The sequence below is a fragment of the Taudactylus pleione genome, unplaced genomic scaffold, assembly GCF_031769625.1.
Source record: "Taudactylus pleione unplaced genomic scaffold, aTauple2 ptg000458l, whole genome shotgun sequence".
Taxonomy (NCBI): Eukaryota; Metazoa; Chordata; class Amphibia; order Anura; family Myobatrachidae; genus Taudactylus; species Taudactylus pleione.
In genome coordinates, this window is record NW_028284860.1 from 1,036,616 (window position 1) to 1,055,764 (window position 19,149).

At 41.9% G+C, this 19,149-nt stretch overlaps 1 protein-coding gene across 1 annotated transcript in view; it reads right to left on the reverse strand.

The window, feature by feature from the left end:
* Positions 1-19,149, reverse strand: part of MAPKAPK2 (MAPK activated protein kinase 2) — a 67,178-nt gene that overhangs the window by 9,922 nt on the left and 38,107 nt on the right. Inside the window, exons 3-5 of the mRNA XM_088448553.1 lie at positions 15,698-15,762; positions 15,345-15,424; positions 10,810-10,936 (exon numbers count right to left, since the gene is read on the reverse strand). Of these exons, the coding sequence (XP_088304679.1) occupies positions 10,810-10,936; positions 15,345-15,424; positions 15,698-15,762 (272 nt within the window). The remainder of the gene's footprint in view (positions 1-10,809; positions 10,937-15,344; positions 15,425-15,697; positions 15,763-19,149) is intronic.

Sequence of the window (19,149 nt, forward strand, 5' to 3'; positions counted from 1 at the left end):
AAAGAGAAGCATCCTTGATGCCTATACATGCCAAAAACTTCAAGCATTCTTTAAAGAAAATGCCCGATCCGGAATAGGGAGGGCTGTGACCTTAGAAAAGAGCAAGCTACATGAACTTGGTGAATGTTCCCAGTAAGAGATTTCATCATCTGGAATAGTATACATAGAAAGAAACCTACATGGAATCTAAAACTTCTCACCAAGATTTAGCCAAGTTTCAGCTACTAATTCTGACAATTGAAGGGATAGAGAGATCTTTTCTAAGACTTCTTAAAAAAAAAAAAAAATCAGAGAGGGTCTCCTGATTTTCAATATCTCCAAGGTTTAGAATCTGATGCACTGCATTAACCAGGGCATTTACTCTTGGAACACTTTATCCTCCTTCCATTAAGGATACAGTTTTCTCAAATTCAGAATCAACCTGCTGTTTTCCTCTTCCAAGGAAACATCAGAAAACCTAGACAAATACTCCATAAACTGCCGCTCACGTATCTTGGGCTCAGCTGAAAACAACAATTTATTTAACAAACATCCATTCCAATCCTAAGAGTCCATTCCATTGCCCTAGTCCAAGCTGGCATCACCGCGGATCCCAAGATCCCAGACCCCCAAATAAAAGACGGTCTGTACCACTCTGGTTCAACTTTGATGAACCCAATTGTGCATCAGCAATTTTGTTAGTCTGACTTTATACAATTTGACAACTCTCGCATTACAGAAGATATGGAAAGAGTGAAAGACCTAGCCCAAACTGGTTCCTCCACAGGGCCAGCAAGGACCTCCATAACTAAACACTGATAACAGGCACCCTGGCAGGCAGCGCAGCAAGCATGCGTGTCCCCACTGGGTAATATCTGAATAGAAAAAAAAAAAAAAATTTAAGACTTGCTAGATACTTATCCCAGACTTCCAGCCATATTGAGTCCCTGAGAGGAGTGTGAAAAGAGGAGCTTCACAGCAGTCATCAGTAGATTCTCTTTTCAGGTTCTGGACTGTACCATGTGCTGTAACTCCTCCATGCTGTTCGATAATCAGCCATACCAAAGTGCATTAACCTACCGGTTCAGGGTAGGATCTGGATATATCCACTCCAACTCTGACCCTCTTAATTGGGTGAGAGACCATTGCAGTAGATACAGCCACCTGCCCTCTGAAATAGGCAGGGTGGGCTGGTACGGATTACACTTCCTGCTCCTGGCCGAAATAATCTGTAATGGCCGGCATCTATATTACACAGAGAGTAAGTTTTTCTGCAGAGCTGCGCTATTCATAGTCCCCTCGTTGATCTTTAAACTCCTCCAAAAGAGGCAACTGCGGCCGAACTGCCAACTGCAATCCACACATGCAAACAAATCAAACCATAGATGTTCATAAATGAAGTTTATGTATAATCATGTGAAATGACAGGGAAAAAGTATTGAACACGCTTACTGAAATTTATTTAATACTTCATACAGAAGCCTTTGTTGGTAATAACAGCTTCAAGACGCCTCCTGTATGGAGAATCTAGTTGCATGCATTGCTCAGGTGAGATTTTGGCCCATTCTTGCACACAATCTTCAAATCTTGAAGGTTCCGTGTGCCTCTTCTATGAACTCTGATCTTTAGTTCTTTCCATAGATTTTCAATTGAATTCAAGCCAGGTGATTGGCTGGGCCATTCTAGCAGCTTTATTTTCTTTTCTCTGAAACCAATTGAGAGTTTCCTTGGCTGTGTGTTTGGGATCATTGTCTTGCTCAAATGTCCACCCTTGTTTCATCTTCAGCATCCTGGTAGATGGCAGATTTTAAAAAAGAATGTCTTGGTTCATTTTTCCATTCATCATTCTTTCAAAGAATGCCAGTACCATATGCTGAAAAACAGCCCCACACCATGATGTTTCCACCTCCAATCGTCACTGTTGGTATGGTGTTTTTGGGGTGATGTGTACTGCCATTTCTCCTGCAAACATGGTGTGTATTATGGCATTCAAGAGTTACATTTTGGTCTCATCTGACCAGACTATGGCCCTCATTCAGAGCCGTACGCTCTGAGCAGAGCGCACGCTCTGAATGAGGGCCGGCCTCCATGAAAATGGAGCGTCCTCCTGGACGCTCGTATAGCTGTGGGTCACCACCCACAGGCTATACGAGCGTGCAGTTTGGTGGCCGCGATGGTCGTGACCATCGCAACCATCGAAACTGCGAGCCGGAGCCTGCGGTTGAGGTTTTCAACCGCAAGCTCCGGAGTGATTTTGGCTCTATCAGAGCCAAAAACACTCCCACTGACATCACTAGTGATGTCAGTGGGCCGGCTTCTGACGGGAGGCATTCCCGTGGGAACGCCCCCGTCAGGGAGGCACGCCTACCAAAGGGGGCGTGCTGTCAATCAACATCGACAGCACGCCCCCTTTGATCAGACACAACGAGCGAAGGACTTTCCTTCGCTCGTCGCGTCTGGCGCATGCGCACGACGGAGCTCCCTCCGTCGTGCGCATGCTCAGTCCAGAACATCGACCCACTTGCGAGCGGACAGCCGCTCGCGAGTGGGTCTGAATCAGGCCCTATATTCTCCCAGTATTTCACAGGCTTTGCCAAATGTTGTGCAGCAAACTTTAAACAAGCTTCAACACACTTTTTCTACAGCAATGGAGTCTTGCATAGTGAGGGTGCATACAGGCCATGGCATTTGAGTGCATTACTTATTGTTTTCTTTGAATTAATTGTACCTGCTAATTACAGGTCTTTCTGAAGCTCTCCACAAGTGGTCCTTGGCTCTAGGACAACTCTTCTGATAATTATTTTCACTCCTCTGTCAGGAATATTGAGAGGAGCACCTGGTCGTGGCCAGTTTATGGAACATTCAGAAGTTTAGAAATCCTTCTGTAACCAAATATCATCAGTATGTTTTACAACAACAAGGTTGCGAAGGTCTTGAGCCCTTTGCTTTTACCCACCATGAGATGTTTCTTGTGCGACACCTTGGTAATGAAACACCTTTTTATAGGCCATCAGTTAGGACTGAACCAGCTTATATTACTTTGCACTGACAAGGGGCAGGATTGCCTTCTAATTACTGATAGATTTCAGCATATATTTACTGAGAAAAATGTTGATGTGTTCAATACTAATTTTGCACAATGTATGTATGTATGTATGTACAGTACTAGTCAAAAGTTTGGACACACCTTCTCATTCAATGGTTTTTGTTTATTTAAATAATTTTCAACATAGTGGATTAATACTGAAGACATCAAAACTATGAAAGAACACATATGGAATTTTGTTGTAAACAAAACAAAAGTGTTAAACACATCAAAATATGTTTTATATTTTAGATTCCTCAAAGTAGCCCCCTTTTGCTTTGATGACAGCTTTGCACACTCTTGGTATTCTCTCAATCAGCTTCATGAGGTAGTCTCCTGGAATGGTTTTCCAACAGTTTTGAAGTTGTTCCCAGAGGTGCTGAGCAGTTGTTGGCTGCTTTTCCTTCACTCTGCAGTCCAACTCATCCCAACAAGCTCAATTGGGTTTTTAAATCGGGTGATTAAAATACAAAACATATTTTGATGTGTTGAACACTTTCTCCATAATTCCATATGTGTTCTTTCATAGTTTTGATGTCTTCAGTATTGATCTACTATGTTGAAAAGAATTTAAACAAAAACCATTGAATGAGAAGGTGTCCAAACTTTGTCCAACTGGTACTGTGTGTATAAAAAAAAAATTGTTTGTTATATATATATATATATATATATATATATATATATCACACACACACACACACACACACACACACACACACACACACACAGATTGAGTCTCCCATATCAGTTATTCCAAAAACCGTAATATTCCAAAAACCGGAATATTTCGGTGCATATGTGACGTGACGTCACTAGTATCAGCGGCCAATGACTAGCGGCCTGAGCGTGGTCCACACGCCAGGCCACCCCCCGCATCACCCTCCGGACCCCTTCCGCCTCAGTCACCGGACCCCTCACGAAACCCGCCGGACCACCTTCCGGGCCCGACCGGCCCCTGGCCTCCCCCCCCCAGGTATTCCAAAAACCGGAGTAATCCAAAATGCTCCTGGTCCCGAGCATTTGGGATACTCAACTTGTGTGTGTGTAATATATATATATATATATATATATATATATATATATATATATATATATCCAAAGTATGTTTAGAAAGCACTCACCAGACTACTTAGCATTTCTATGCAAAAGGTAAAAAGTCTTTAATCCATAGAAAATTTGTCGACGTTTCGGCTCACAACAAGCCTTTGTCAAGACATGAATCAAAATTCACCAACACTGGACAAACAGCAGCTAAAAGTGTGTGCATAATCAGAGCATCTATATACCATAGGCAATTAGCCACTAATTGGCAACATACACTAACTTCAGGAAGTATCCAGAGTACTGGTAAGAATGCAGCTGGACCCACCTTAAATTTAATGTGAGCAGTCTCATCCACTCAAACTCCGGGAACGGCTTTACGTTACCGCCGGGCTCAACAGTAAAGACCATCACGAAGCATCAAGCGGGCGGGCGGGCGGACGTCATCACGCACGCCCACATCACGTGGTACATTGCATCAGAGCTTGCTAGGCAACACATACCCGGAAGTATCAACAATAGCAAACTACTCCGTGTAGCGCGTCCATTCTAATAGTGACGCATTGATCCCCAATCGAGCATACTCAGCCCTCTTATCAAACATAGAAATACTGTGGTTATGCACACTCTTAACAATATTATACACTAGACAAACAACACTAATATTAACAATAGAACACAATACACATTGGATTCAATTAGAATACAGGTTGGTATCACCATCTCATAAACTTATTCATCAAGTATAAATCTTCCTCGCTTTTTTTGTGCCGAGTCTACACACCATGGGAGCCTTTATAGGTATATTAAATTTAGATGAACAAAGATAAAGAATTAAGTTCATTAAGTCCTTTTGGGGCTGTAGTATCCAAAAAGTGTATCCACTTAGCCTCACTCTTCAGAAGGGTCAACCCACGATCACCACCCCTCACTGGTGGGGGAATCCAGTCAATTATCATGCACCTTAATGTAGAAATCTGATGCCCATTTTTTAGGAAGTGTACTGCCACTGGTTTGTCTGAAGATCCAGTGGCATACGCCAAACGAATTGATGAACGGTGCTGATTCATCCGTTCCCGAAATGATCTGATCGTTTTGCCCACATACATTAGTCCACACGGACACGTAAGAAAGTAGACTACATGGTCCAACTGGCAAGTCAATCGTTTACGAAGATAGATTTTTCTTCCATTATGTGGGTGACAAAAAAATGTCCCTGTCAGCATAGATCTACAAGTGGTGCAACCCAGACATTTATAGCATCCATTCCTCTGGGTCAACCAATTATCATCAGGTTTCTCCCACGGGTGCATATTTGGACGAAATAAAAGATCCTTCAAATTTGGACCTCTATTAACACTTAGTAGCGGTGGTGCTCTCCCTAATTTCTTAAAAGACTGGTCTGTAGTCAACATGGACCAATTCTTCCTTATGGATTTCTGAACAACCGTCAGGTTGGTATCACACCTTGTATTTATTATGAAGGGTATCTCCATATCAGACTCCTTTCTACGTACATGCTGCTTAGCAAGAAAACGTTTATTCGCTTTGGTAAGGCAATTTTTGATTACAGAGTCCCTGTAACCACGTTCTTTAAGTCTCTCACAGCATTCCACAATTTGTTTTTCCGCCAGAGAGTGATCAGAGTTATTTCTTAATATATGTAGAAATTGTGAAATTGGAAGGTTAGATTTCAATGGGTTCGGGTGATGACTACTTGCCCATAGGAGGGTATTTCTGTTGGTTGGTTTCCGAAATAAAGTATATTCCAATCCAGTTATACTTTTAAAAATCGTTACATCAAGGAAGTTGATTGATTGACCACTTACAGTAGAGGTAAGGCGAATAGGACTTGATAAACTATTCAGACTCAAAACCATGGCGTTAAAAGACTCTTCATCCCCCAACTATATTAATAGGATATCGTCAATAAATCTTTTATAATGTATAATATTGTTAAGAGTGTGCATAACCACAGTATTTCTATGTTTGATAAGAGGGCTGAGTATGCTCGATTGGGGATCAATGCGTCACTATTAGAATGGACGCGCTACACGGAGTAGTTTGCTATTGTTGATATTTCCGGGTATGTGTTGCCTAGCAAGCTCTGATGCAATGTACCACATGATGTGGGCGTGCGTGATGACGTCCGCCCGCCCGTTTGATGCTTCGTGATGGTGTTTACGGTTGAGCCCGGCGGTAACGTAAAGCCGTTCCCGGAGTTTGAGTGGATGAGACTGCTCACATTAAATTTAAGGTGGGTCCAGCTGCATTCTTACCAGTACTCTGGATACTTCCTGAAGTTAGTGTATGTTGCCAATTAGTGGCTAATTGCCTATGGTATATAGATGCTCTGATTATGCACACACTTTTAGCTGCTGTTTGTCCAGTGTTGGTGAATTTTGATTCATGTCTTGACAAAGGCTTGTTGTGAGCCGAAACGTCGACAAATTTTCTATGGATTAAAGACTTTTTACCTTTTGCATAAAAATGCTAAGTAGTCTGGTGAGTGCTCTCTAAACATACTTTGGATATATCTGGGTGTTCCTGTGTGATGGACTTCCCTGAGATGTGGCACCCCAGCAGTTGCTGAAATTGGAGGCTTGTGAGTGCGGGTTCTCTGCTGATATATATATATATATATATACACACACACACACACACACACACACCCCCAGGCCTGTATTAGTTGTAATCTGAAAATCTAGTGGGTCAGTTTGAACAAAAGGTAGGCTGCTCATGGCAAGGCAGCGTGAATTAATGGAGTTCCAATGGGGCATGATAGTGGGTGCCGAATGAATGGAACCTTCCACTTCCGAGGTTGTGCAAACATTCAACATTCCTCAATCTACGGTGAAAAGGGTGTACCACCCACCGTGGACAGAGCAGCGGCAGACCACGGGTGCTTAATGATAATGACCAGTCTCGTCTGGCCAGAATTGTCCATGGTAACAAACAAGCAATACTGGCTCCAATTACAGGAGGTACCAGACTCATCTAGCAGGTCAGTGCAATATTCTTTAGCTTCCATGGGATATGGGAGCAGAAGACCCACCAGACAGCCCCTGTTAACACAACACCACCGAACACAGCGCATCACCTGGGCTTGTGACTTCGCTAACTGGACACTGGAGGACTAGCAACTTGTGGTGTGGTCCGATGAGTCATGGTTCCACTTGTTTCGGGCTGATGGTAGGGTTCGGGTATGACGCAGACCCCATGGACTCCAGTAGTCAACAAGGCACTGTGCAGGCTGGTGGTGGTTCCATAATGGTGTGGGGTGTGTTCACGTGGCATGGGCTGGGTCTGCGGGTCCGCCTGAACACATCGTTGACTGGTAAGCGCTACGTTGCATTCCTTGATGCCCTTTTGCAGCCCTTCCTGGACTTCATGTACCCCCACAACAATGAAATATTCCAGCAGGATAATGCACTATGTCGTCAGTTCAGAATTGGTTTGAGGAGCATTCTGGAGAGTTCTGACTAATGGTGTGGCCAATACGTTTGCCTGACACGAACCCAATCGAACATTTATGGGACGTGTGGAGAGGTCCATTCACACTCAAAATCCTGCACCTACAATTTTCAGGGAGCTGTGGCAAGCTATCCAGATGGTATGAATCAGCATCTCTCCAGAGGTATTACATCCCCTTGTGGAAGTGATGCCACATCAAGTTGCTGCACTTTGCCAGGCTGGAGGGGGACCTACACGATTCTAGACATCTATCCCATGAATTCTGGCACTTCAGTAAGCATGTATGTACACACACACATACACACACACACACGTCGTGTTAAACATAAAGCATGTGCGCCGTGCAACTCGGTAGCACCTAGCATCTTTTTGTGCGACTTCTTACCATCAAATGCATCTTATTCACAAAGGGATGTCAATAGGGTGCACAAACAGCTTCTGCTGATTAAAATTATATGTGGCATGCTTATATTCTCTGTGCAACTGCGATTAACTCTGCATGCAAAATGCTATGTTTCAGTGTCAGCAGCTGTGACACAGGCATGCCGCATATCATTTTAATCAGCAGAAGGTACTTGTGCATCCTATTGTTTTGCGTATAAGACGCATTTGAAGGTAAAGTCGAACGAAAAGACACTCAGCGCTACAAAGTCACGCCACGGCATGGAACGACTAAAAATGGATGTTTAACACGCAAAGAAGATGTATGTGGACACATTTGTGAGAGATAATATAATATAAATATCTCCAAACACTCCGGCACTCATGTATTACAAGTAACAATGTTGCCTCCGTGCCTTCCTTGTGATTGGTATGCAGAAGAGAAGTAAAGACGGCACTGAAGGTCTTAGAATGCAAGGTGGTTTATTCCAACGTTTCAGGGCATATACAGCCCTTTTGTCAAGGAATCATTAAAGTCATATTAAATATATATATATACTTTTGTCCAGGAATGATGATGTTCGTCCATGTAAGATGACGTTTTGCCTCTTTCTGAGTTCCGTTTTTTTGGAGGGAAAAATCCGAACTCCACGTGCAAACTCGAACCTATCCGAGCCTGCACATCCCTAATAAATATATATATACACATACACATACATACATACATACACATACATATATACACACACACACACACACACTAGCTATGTTAGTGCTGACCTATTACCTCAGGATTTAATTTAGGAAGGGGTTGGAGAGGAGGAGTTTATATACCTTAGATAGATAAAAAAAAATAGCTAGATCTATCTATCTAAGTGTTAGAGCCTCAGCTCGCACTACACCACATGGTCTAAATCAGTGGTTGCCAACCTTAATTGAGATGTGAGCTACTGTAGAAAAATTAAACCTTCTTTTTTTTTTTTTTTTTATAAATTCAGAAGTTTCATGGAACAAAAATGCATTTAATTATTACAGTGATATTGTTGTAGTTTGTAAATAAAATGTATACACAGGAACATTTCACTGTTAATTACCAACTCCATGGAGGTATGTGCAGTAAAGGAGCAAAAGATATAGGTAGGGCTGCTGTGTGATTTTCTGGCAGGGTTGGGCGGGAGTCACTCGCTCCGCCGTAGCGTAGACGCCATGGGTGGAACCACAGAGAAGCACTTCAGGTGATTGCCGCAGCTTCTACAGCAATCACCTGACATGCTTTCTGTGGCTCCACCCATGGCGTCGATGCCACAGGGGAGCACATGTCAGTGGTGACTTCCTCCTAGTTGACTCTGCAGTACTGCAGCTAGGTGAGCTACCAAAAATTAATACCATGAGCTACCAGTAGCTCGCAAGCTACAGGTTGGAGACCACTTTAGAGTAGGGGTGGGCAATAAGCGGCCCTCCAGCTGTTGTTGACCTACAATCCCATCATGCCTTGCAAGTTTTAGCATGGCCAAAAAGCAAAACTGTAGAAGGGCATGCTGGGATTTGTAGTTCTACAACAGCTGAGGGGCAGCTTATTGCCAACCCCTACTTTAGAATGTCCACTAGATGGAAGGAGAAAATAAAATTAAAAAGGTCAGATAGCAGGGATATTGTGGATATAACTGAATGTTTAAGGAAATGCAATTACATGGCAGAGAAGGATGGTAGTAATTATATTTTTCCAACAGTTAGCATCTGCCTGAAGACTACATTTACTCACCAAACATAAATATTTAATGTGACTTTACAAATATGCAAAAAAAAAAAAAAGCGACACACAGTAACACATACCAATTTTTAAGACCATCAACTATAACTTTATTTATTAACAGTATGTTTCAGGAAATATTCCAAAAACCGTCACTTTCAGATGATTCGAGCAACAAATTAGGGTTCCCAAGAATGTAAGACAGGATGACTACAGCACCAGATAAATTATGTGGAGGCAGCGCAGCAGGTATCAGTCCCTGTTGAAACCTATCAAATGTACCAAGTTGAAGCTTGGCCCCAGATAGCGAACGTCTTTTGATGGTGTCAGTCATTGCAACCTATGGGCTACATTGTGTTACATTTTTCAGCATAAGGACCTTAACGACAATGCATGATCGCAAAAGCAATCACTTTACTATTTACACTATCTGAACCCCTGTCCCTGCATGTGTCTTTTGATACATCGCCCTTAGTGCCACAATAAGAAATATTATTGGGGCTAAATTGTAGTGTTCCCGCTAGGCTGTTTTAGCGGGGCGCCAGACCCTCTCCAATTTTAAAGGGGCAAAGCGCCCCGTACTTTTAACGGTGCCCCGTTAAAACAGCCTGCCTTGTGCCTTCCCCACCCACGGACCGCAATGTCCTACAGTTAGGAAAGGTTGCGGCAACTGATCACCACCGGGTGAACAGAGGCCATGCATATGCGCACGGCATTAATTCACCGGGGAAGCCCAACACCTCCGTAAGTGCTGGTCACGCCCGCAAGTGTGATGAATTGGGGACATGTTACAAAAACATGCCCCCTTTTCGAAAGCGCGTTAACCGAAGGTACGTGTATAGACTCCCTGCCCGCAGTCTAGCGGGAACGCTAAAATTGCCATTGTTGATAAACATTGATTAACATGGAAAGGAAGACTTAATTCCTAGCAGAAAGTAAAGGAGTTGTTAGTATGCAGAATCAATTGTTATTGATTCTTAAAAGATTATCCCTAACACCTTCATTTGCTTAATAAATAAGGTAACATATGTTAACGTCATAGTCCATGGTAATGGAGGTTTCACAAAGAATTAAATTTATATTCAACAGAAATACTTACCCACATAGTAAGGTGTGTAACAGGGAGTGGCCAACGAGTTGTGTGAAGTGGTTTCTTTGGCAAAGCCAAAATCTGTGAGCTTTAGCACGGAGTTTGGTCTTTTTGACGTGTACAGAAGATTTTCTGGCTGCAATATGAAACAAGCTAAGAATAACTATTACCATCGGAATACTGGCAATTACCATGTAAACATGCGTGAAAAGGTTAAAATTTGGACAGATTATTGCTGAGGCAGCCCTTTTTTCTTGTATGTTGAATTGCACAATATACACATACACTATATATATATATATATATATATATATATATATATATATATATATATATATATATACACACATATATATACACATACACAGTATCATAAAGTTGAAGATTGATTAAAATGACATCAACATGTGAACTAAAAGCTCCAGAAAAAATAAATATAGCCAGATTTAGCAGTAACCTGCTGCTATTAAAACAAACAACAACTTATCTCACTCCCTAACTTCATTTAAAATAAATGCCCTGTGTTGAGAAATACAAAATGGCAGGTAGACTGCGCGCATGCATGTATGCTGCAAGCTGCCCTATGTCAGACCATCACAGATTCATCTTGCTGCCAACCAAACCCACCCCCCGCCAACTACATCATACTTACCACAAATGGAAAGTCTAAATCAACACTTCACACTCACATACTGTAATACATATTAAAAACATGATGTCGAACAGTGTTTAGCTATAGGTAAAAGGTGCCATGATCATGGCTCAAACTCCAATGAGTACTCCCCCTCCCGCCTTGCTGGACTTCAGTATTGCACACTCAACTGTGTTCTGCCCAACACTTTATAAACATGGAACACCGCCATCATATGGTTGCTGTAAGTGTGTGAGTTAAAATCGGAGAGCACATTTACAGCAGAGATTTATTTTTCTGTAAATTTTAATAAATTAAGTCTGCTTTTGGCAATTAACTGAACCAGTTTCTGATTACAAAACTACATAGATATGAACTACTTTTTGAGTAAGAAAATATAAAATAAAGTATTACAAAAAAATAATGGGTTTAAAATAGGCAAAAACAAAAAAAACAATAGAAACACCATCTATACATGTACAAGTTGAGGGGTAAATTTACTAAGGTTGTGTTTGGTCGAGATTGCAATCTCGGGTGAGTTTAGGCATTTTTTTCAACTCGCAAATTTTCTAAAGAAAAAATTGGGTGAGTTTGGGAGAGATTTCTTTAGTTCCACTGACAAACTCGAGTGAGATTGCAAACATGATTAAACTCACCATCGGTCAAACTCAAAAGTACTTTCAATGAAAAAGATACAACTTGGGAATTTATCTAGTAAACTCGAGCTAAACAGAAGTTTCAAATAGACCACCTCCTCAGCTGCAAGTTGGGCAGAAACATACAGATACGTGTGATTAGGTAGTTTACATGCAGAAACATACACAAAAGTGTTATTTTTATTTATTTATTTTTTTTAAATGATGTAGGGTCCCCCCCAAAAAGCATAACCAGCCCCGGGCGGCCCTCAGCCAGTCTTGGTTCCTAAAAGTACGGGGGAAAAAAAAATATGTGTAGTGTTCCTCCATATTTTAGAAACCGGCACTGGGCTGCTGAGCCTGTCCTGGTTTTAAAAATTGGGGCTCGAGGCTCTTTCCTACACCCCTGGAGCGGTGGGTGCAGGGGCGATAGTGAAAATATAGGGTTTGTTTTTGTTTTGTTTTTTTACAGTGGAAGTGCAGGTGCCAGCCCTTTTGCACTTGTGGAACTACAAGTGCTAGCAGGCGGCCAGCACCCGTACTCCCACTGTAAAAAAAAATTGTTAAAAAAACCACAAGACACACACACCATAGTAAGTAAAATGTTATTACATACTTACCACACTCACACATACTTACCTGCTGCCAGCTGTTCTGTCCCCTTGACCAGTAGTAATCCATAGGTGTACCTGTTAAAAAAAAAAATCCTAAACTCACCTAAGTCCTTGCGCTGGTCTTCGTAGCGTCAATGGGTCTTGGCTAACACTACAGTTAGTAGCCGCTGATTTGCTGCCGGCTCCTGACAGTTTCCACGTGGGATGTGTGGCCGCATCTTATTGGACAACGGTGCTCCTAGCGATTTTCTTAGACCTGTTGCTGGGAGACAGAGACGCCACGCTGTCAACTCATGAAATCCTCCCATTTGGCTGTACGTCATTTCTGCCAGGACTGGATTGGTTCTTCCTCCTTTTTCTTTCCTGCTGATGCGTTGGTCGGGTGCCGGTGATAGCGTCTTACACGTGTTTCCAGTTCCATAGAGTTGGTATCTCTCATTTGTGATTATCAGCGTCTCCAGTCCTGAGTCTGTCGAGTCTTCTGTTGAATAACATCTCAGCAGTATTAACCGCACTGCAGTGTCAGAGGTTCCAGCATAACATCGCAGCCATCTCCTCTGCAGAGTGCTTCCAGCCTTCCAAGTGCCGTGTCATATTCCAGCGGCACAGTGCGCATTGCTGCGTCTGAGGGTCTCCAGCCTAACACCTCAACTACCGCCGTAGTGTGTGTACACCTCATCTCCCAACTGCCGCACCATCCCAGCGGCATTAACTGCAGTGGAGCGTCTGAGTGGACTATATTATATACCAAGGTTATCTTCGCTGCTCTGCCTCTCGGGATATCTCCAGCCCTCAATGCTGCTCCGTGACCATCAGGTCACCATCTTGCCAAGGATCTCCATCCCTCAATGCTGCTCCGTGACCATCAGGTGACCATCTTGCCAAGCACCTCCAGCCCTCAAGGCTGCTCAGTCACCATCAGGTCACCATCATGCCAAGCATCTCCAGCCCTCAATGCTGCTCAGTGACCATCAGGTCACCATCTTGCCAAGCATCTCCAGCCCTCAAGGCTGCTCCGTGACCACCAGATCTTCACCTTGTCAAACTTCTCCAGCCTTGGGCTGCAACTGCACTATCCTTCGGTTGATGCATTCGCTCCAATAATCCTCAGCACTATTGCCTTCCTCAGAGGTAAATCTCACCCGGGATTAATTACAGTCAGTAGCCAGGTAGTAATGTATCTGGTCAGACATACATCACTACAGTCCGTTCTGGTCCGAGTGTCTGTTTGTTAGGTTGCCAAGATCCGTGGATGCTACGGAGACCAGCGCAAGGACTTCGCCTGAACGCTTAAAAACAAAAAATCCTATACTCATTTATGTGTATATGAAACAAATGCATTCTGTGTTTAAACTTGGGTTCCAATCCCAAGATATCTCATTTATGTTATGCAAATGTTCCAAAATAAGAAAAAATCTCATATCAAAAATAAATACTTCTGGTCCAAAGCATTTTGGTTTGGGAGACTCAACCTGTATATATAAAGCCAAGTGGTGATAATTATATATAATAAGAGGTGAGGAGATGGTCACTCTTCTCAGCAGGTACTGTACATCAATTTAGGGTGCCAGAGAAGTCAACAGAATATGTTATAAAGATGCACAGCACTCCAACGGTTGTAGAAAAACACCAATGTGTTTATTAGTCTTAACCACTTGCCTGGCGCAGTCGCATCTTTGCTGATGTGACCTCTCAAAAAAAGCACAGTGGGCGGCTGTCGGAAGATAATCTCTCAGCCCCTCTGCATCCTCCCCCAGTGTCTGCTGTGCTACCGATCACTGCTGATCCGTCAGCATGGCTGGACCCCCCCACCCAGCAGCTGCAGAGAGGAGCAGCTGCCAGGAAAATGTAAATGAACCACCCCTCAGTCCCCCAGTGTGAAATCAAAGTCATGATATTCTGAACATCGATAACCAATATAATAACAATCAATGTTAGAAGTTTTTGACCTAATTCAATAAAAAGAAAAGAAAGTCAGGAGTTTATTCATGATTGAGTTAGGTCAAGAACATTTATTTATGACCTATCCCACAATTAAAAAAAAAAGTTCAATGCATAGCTAAAGATAGCAGCAATGTTTCCGGCATTGCCTGAGATAGATAGATAGAGATAGAGATATATATATATATATCTATATCTATCTATCTATCTCTGAGTAGTTAGATCGATAGAGAGATCGATATATGCATTGTTTTTTAGCGTTGTGTGTAACTGTGTAGATTGTCCATATTCTCTTGACTGCTGTCTGAATTTCTGCACTGACAGTTTGATCACCACAACAAGCTGAAGTAAACAGGAGGACTTGTTCTAATCATATTCCATCATGCTCTGAAGTTAGAGTGCTCTCCAGGAAGCATGCTGCCAGTGCTTGTGATTGGAATTTCCCATTGCACCAAAGGCTATAATATTTCAAGACTCATCTCAGTGAGTGAAAGGCCCCGCTCTGGATTATACAGTGTATAACAAACCAGTAGCTAAGTAAGCCATCAACAGATCCTTACTGCTTACTCTCCGATACAGATACAGACAAATAGAGTGCTCATGTGAAAAGGATTCTCTTTTTAAAAAAAAAAAAAAAAAGTAAGAATAATAACCTCCGTCTGTGGCATCTTGAAAGTTCCTACAATAGTTATGTTAAGAAACCCCATATGTTTTTGCACATACCTTAACATCTCTGTGGGCAATATTGATGGCGTGTAAATACTGGATAGCCTCTCCAATGCTTTTCATGATGTCAGAAGCCTCTGAAAATCAAAATTCATAATACTGAGACAACATCGCAAGGCTATTAACATTAAGTTAAATTCCTTTATTTACTGTAAAGAATTGTCTTGTACTCAGTTGGACAAAAACCTTCCTGATGTGGTAATCTTATAGTCTAATTTAAACTACAGAAATTATACAAATCAATTATGTTTTTTAAAGAATAGTTTGACAGGTATAATACTATAATGAATAGACAGTATATGATGGTCGGGTGAGGTGTAGACCAGATTATTAGCAAAATATAGACATACCACGCTCAGTAAAAGCTTGGTCACCTCGGTCTTGAATGCGACTGAAGAGCTCTCCACCATCCAGGCTGAAAGACAGAATTCGGGCATTAGTACAGGACAGGTCAACCGTACCAGGTGTAATTTATTGTAGATATCACATTGACTTGTTCTCACAAAGATGTCTGTTGCACCTTAAAAGGAAAACTGTAATTTTAGAGAAAGGTGAACTGCATCGTCTCATCTTCTAGGTAAGCAAATCACTTAGACTCAGACGGGGGCAGTAACATATTGTGTGCAGCCTTAAGGTGCGTACACACGGTACGATATCTATGAACGATAACGTTCAACGATATATCATTCATACCATTCATTTTAAGCAGTGAACGACCAACAATGCGCATTCCCACATGAATGATAACGATATCTATGCTCGTCCGTACATGCAGGCCAACTTGCACAGTATTGTCAACTTTGCCTGTTCAGAGATGTGGCAGGATGACTTCACTGAAAGGTCTCTTTGAAAGATATCTTTCAAGTCATTGGTGGTACAGATCGTACCATGTGTATACAGTTTTACACAGACCCCATTCACAGATATCCCCAACAATAAAAATCCCCCCCAAACTCCCTACATTGTACATAACAGACTGCCTATTTCTCACTTACATTTCCCGAGAGTACTAATGGCTACTCCAGCTTATTACGGTCACCTAACTCTGCAACTCCCAAATTGGGTGGTACCACCCACTGGATGACGCTGAATTACCCTAGGTTGCATGGGGGCTGATGAGGGGCACTGTAGGGACAAACATACTGAACCCTTGTTGCCAGGAGTCAGACACAGCCGAATGAACCTGAAGCACCATGCTCAGCAGCACAAGAGAGGTAGATTGTGAGGAGCAGGAAGACACGTTGAGACAGAAAGGGGGGTGCATAAACTACCTACGCTCTCAAAGGAGTGAGCACAGGTAGGCGATGAGGGGTGAGCGCGGAGAAGGTTCAGTGCTAGAGTGGAAGCATAAGGCAAAGGAAATCTAAAGAGAACCAAAATTGATCAGAGGGCTGTGACACTGAGAAAAGCAGGTAAGTCCAATTGATAGAATAATATAATAATTTTACGAAAAATGTGAATTGCTTTGTGTGTTATAAATTAAAATTTAGCTTATTATTAGCATTAAATTAATACTGTTATAGGTTATTAAATAAAAAAAAATTATTATTCAACACTTCAATAAAGTTTGAGTAATGGCTGGGGGTATGGGAGTCAATTTAAGAACCAAGGGGGAGGCGACACTAAAGTTTGGGAATCACGGTTATAACTAAGGAAATTCTGGGAGCTCACAAGGCTAGAATCTCTCTGACCAGACACACACAGCATCACAGTTATGTAGATACTGCATGGGTGAGAAGCACGGCGACCCCAGGTCTCCATAAACTGCCCTCTGATCCCTAATACAAAAGCAGCCAATGGAGCTTGTCCTGAGTCACACATAAGGTGGCTGTAGTTGTGAGCAACCTCACAAGCCAGATTTACTACCTTATGCTAATGCAAGAATCAGTTTAACTATTTTGGGAGTTCATGAGTGATTTTACGCCGGCCACCACAACAGTCATTAGTATCAGCACCCGCAAGTGCAGAGATCAGCTTCAGCAGGGGGACTGATCACCAGTCCTCCCTGGCAGACGCTCTGCTGCGCTCTGCATATGGGGGAGGAGGGTTTGTATGCCCGTGGGGGCTGGGGTTAATAAGGAGAAATATGACTCTGGAGGGGGGATAACAAAAAAAATATATAATTTATATATATTTATTACACTTGTAACAGGGGAGGAGGAAGAGGAGAGGCAAAGAAAAGGTCTTTTTAAAGAGGGAGTTGGCTTAGAAAACAGGGTTTTTCTTTTACAATTAATGTGGTGTGAGGGGTATTATTAATAGGATTTATGACCCCTGGGGTCTCTATTGCCTATAGGGGGTAGGCAGTTATTTTATAATGGGGGCATACGGGCAAAGGGGTGTTGGGGGGGGGGGGGTTCAAAACCCCTAGATATACATTTAATAAAATATATTATTAAAAATAATTTTTAAACTTTAAATAATAAAAAACCTGACAATTTCTGAGTGGTTTTCTGTGAAAAGTTGTCAATTAGTTAAAAAGGAATGCTTCCTGAGTTTTACTTCAGTAAGTGGCTTGTAGTGTCATATGGGTGGTGTGTTATATAATTTTATTTAATGTGTTTTTAGTTATTTCTGTAATCAATATAGATGAAATGTTTGCAAAAAGCAGTTATTAGAATAAAAAAATAAAATAAAGAAATTAAAAACATTTGCAGACATGTTTATTAATTTTTTGATTCCTTTTACAGTTACATACTGTAGTTTTAGTGCAATAAGGTGCAAAAATGTATCAGAAGTGTGGCTACTCTATTTAAAGCATAATGATCAGAGAGATAGTCAGCACTAATGAGACAATTTTCACTCAGAGGGGACGATTCAATTCAGTGTGATGCTGAAAAGCCCTGTGAAGGAGTTCCTGGAGCCATTCAATTCACCTCCTGAGGTGCGAGCAAAAAACAGACGTAACTGTCGGCCGTGAGGTGCCAACAGCCACGCGGTCGCCACTTTAGTCGGAGAATGCCTGTAAGCGTGACTAAACACCCAGCTTTAGGTGGGTTTTCCAACTTAAGTGGTTCTAGTCGGACTTAATCAGCGCAGTGAGTATAATAGCCCTGGGAACGCCTTGCCGGGGCTATCTAGCATCACGCTGAATTGCATCGCCCCCAATGTAGACATTAATGCAAAAGATAAAGGTTTAGGTTTGACAACCTTCTAACCTGGTTTTGCCTTAAAAAAACAATTAAAAAAAAAAACCTGTTTTTATTATAGCACTGGAGCATGATGAAAATCTCTGGTTATGTTCACAAACACACAATACATTGCACTGTAAGGTTTTGCTTGTTACGTCCTACATGTCTCACTCATCAAGAGGGATGACCATCGTATTACAGATTTCTTTGAAACCTATGGATAGAAACACTGCTTTTGGCAGATTTTTCTATCCACATCTTCTCATTAGTAAGGGGGATATGTCCTAAGCTCTGGAAAGTGATAAACTATATATACATACAGGCTGTGTTTGAATGACAGTTAGGAGCTGATTGGCTAGTAGTTTATTACTCTCCTATATATCACTTTCCAAAGCTTAGTACATCTGCCTGTAAGAGTTTACCCCTAGGACCATTTCCTTGTGGAAGGAGGACAGTTAGTTATGCAGAAATTATGAAAACTTTATTGGATGACATGGTGATTGTGGGTAAAACTTAAGTAGAAGAAAAAAAAAAATAATGAGTGATAAAACTGATCAATTCATTCTGGTCTCGAGGTATGCCACAGTAAAGCATGCAACCCAGAGGGCCATTATCCAGAGGAGTTCCTATTCTCTTTTTTGTTTTGTTTTTTAATCCAGGATATTATACGG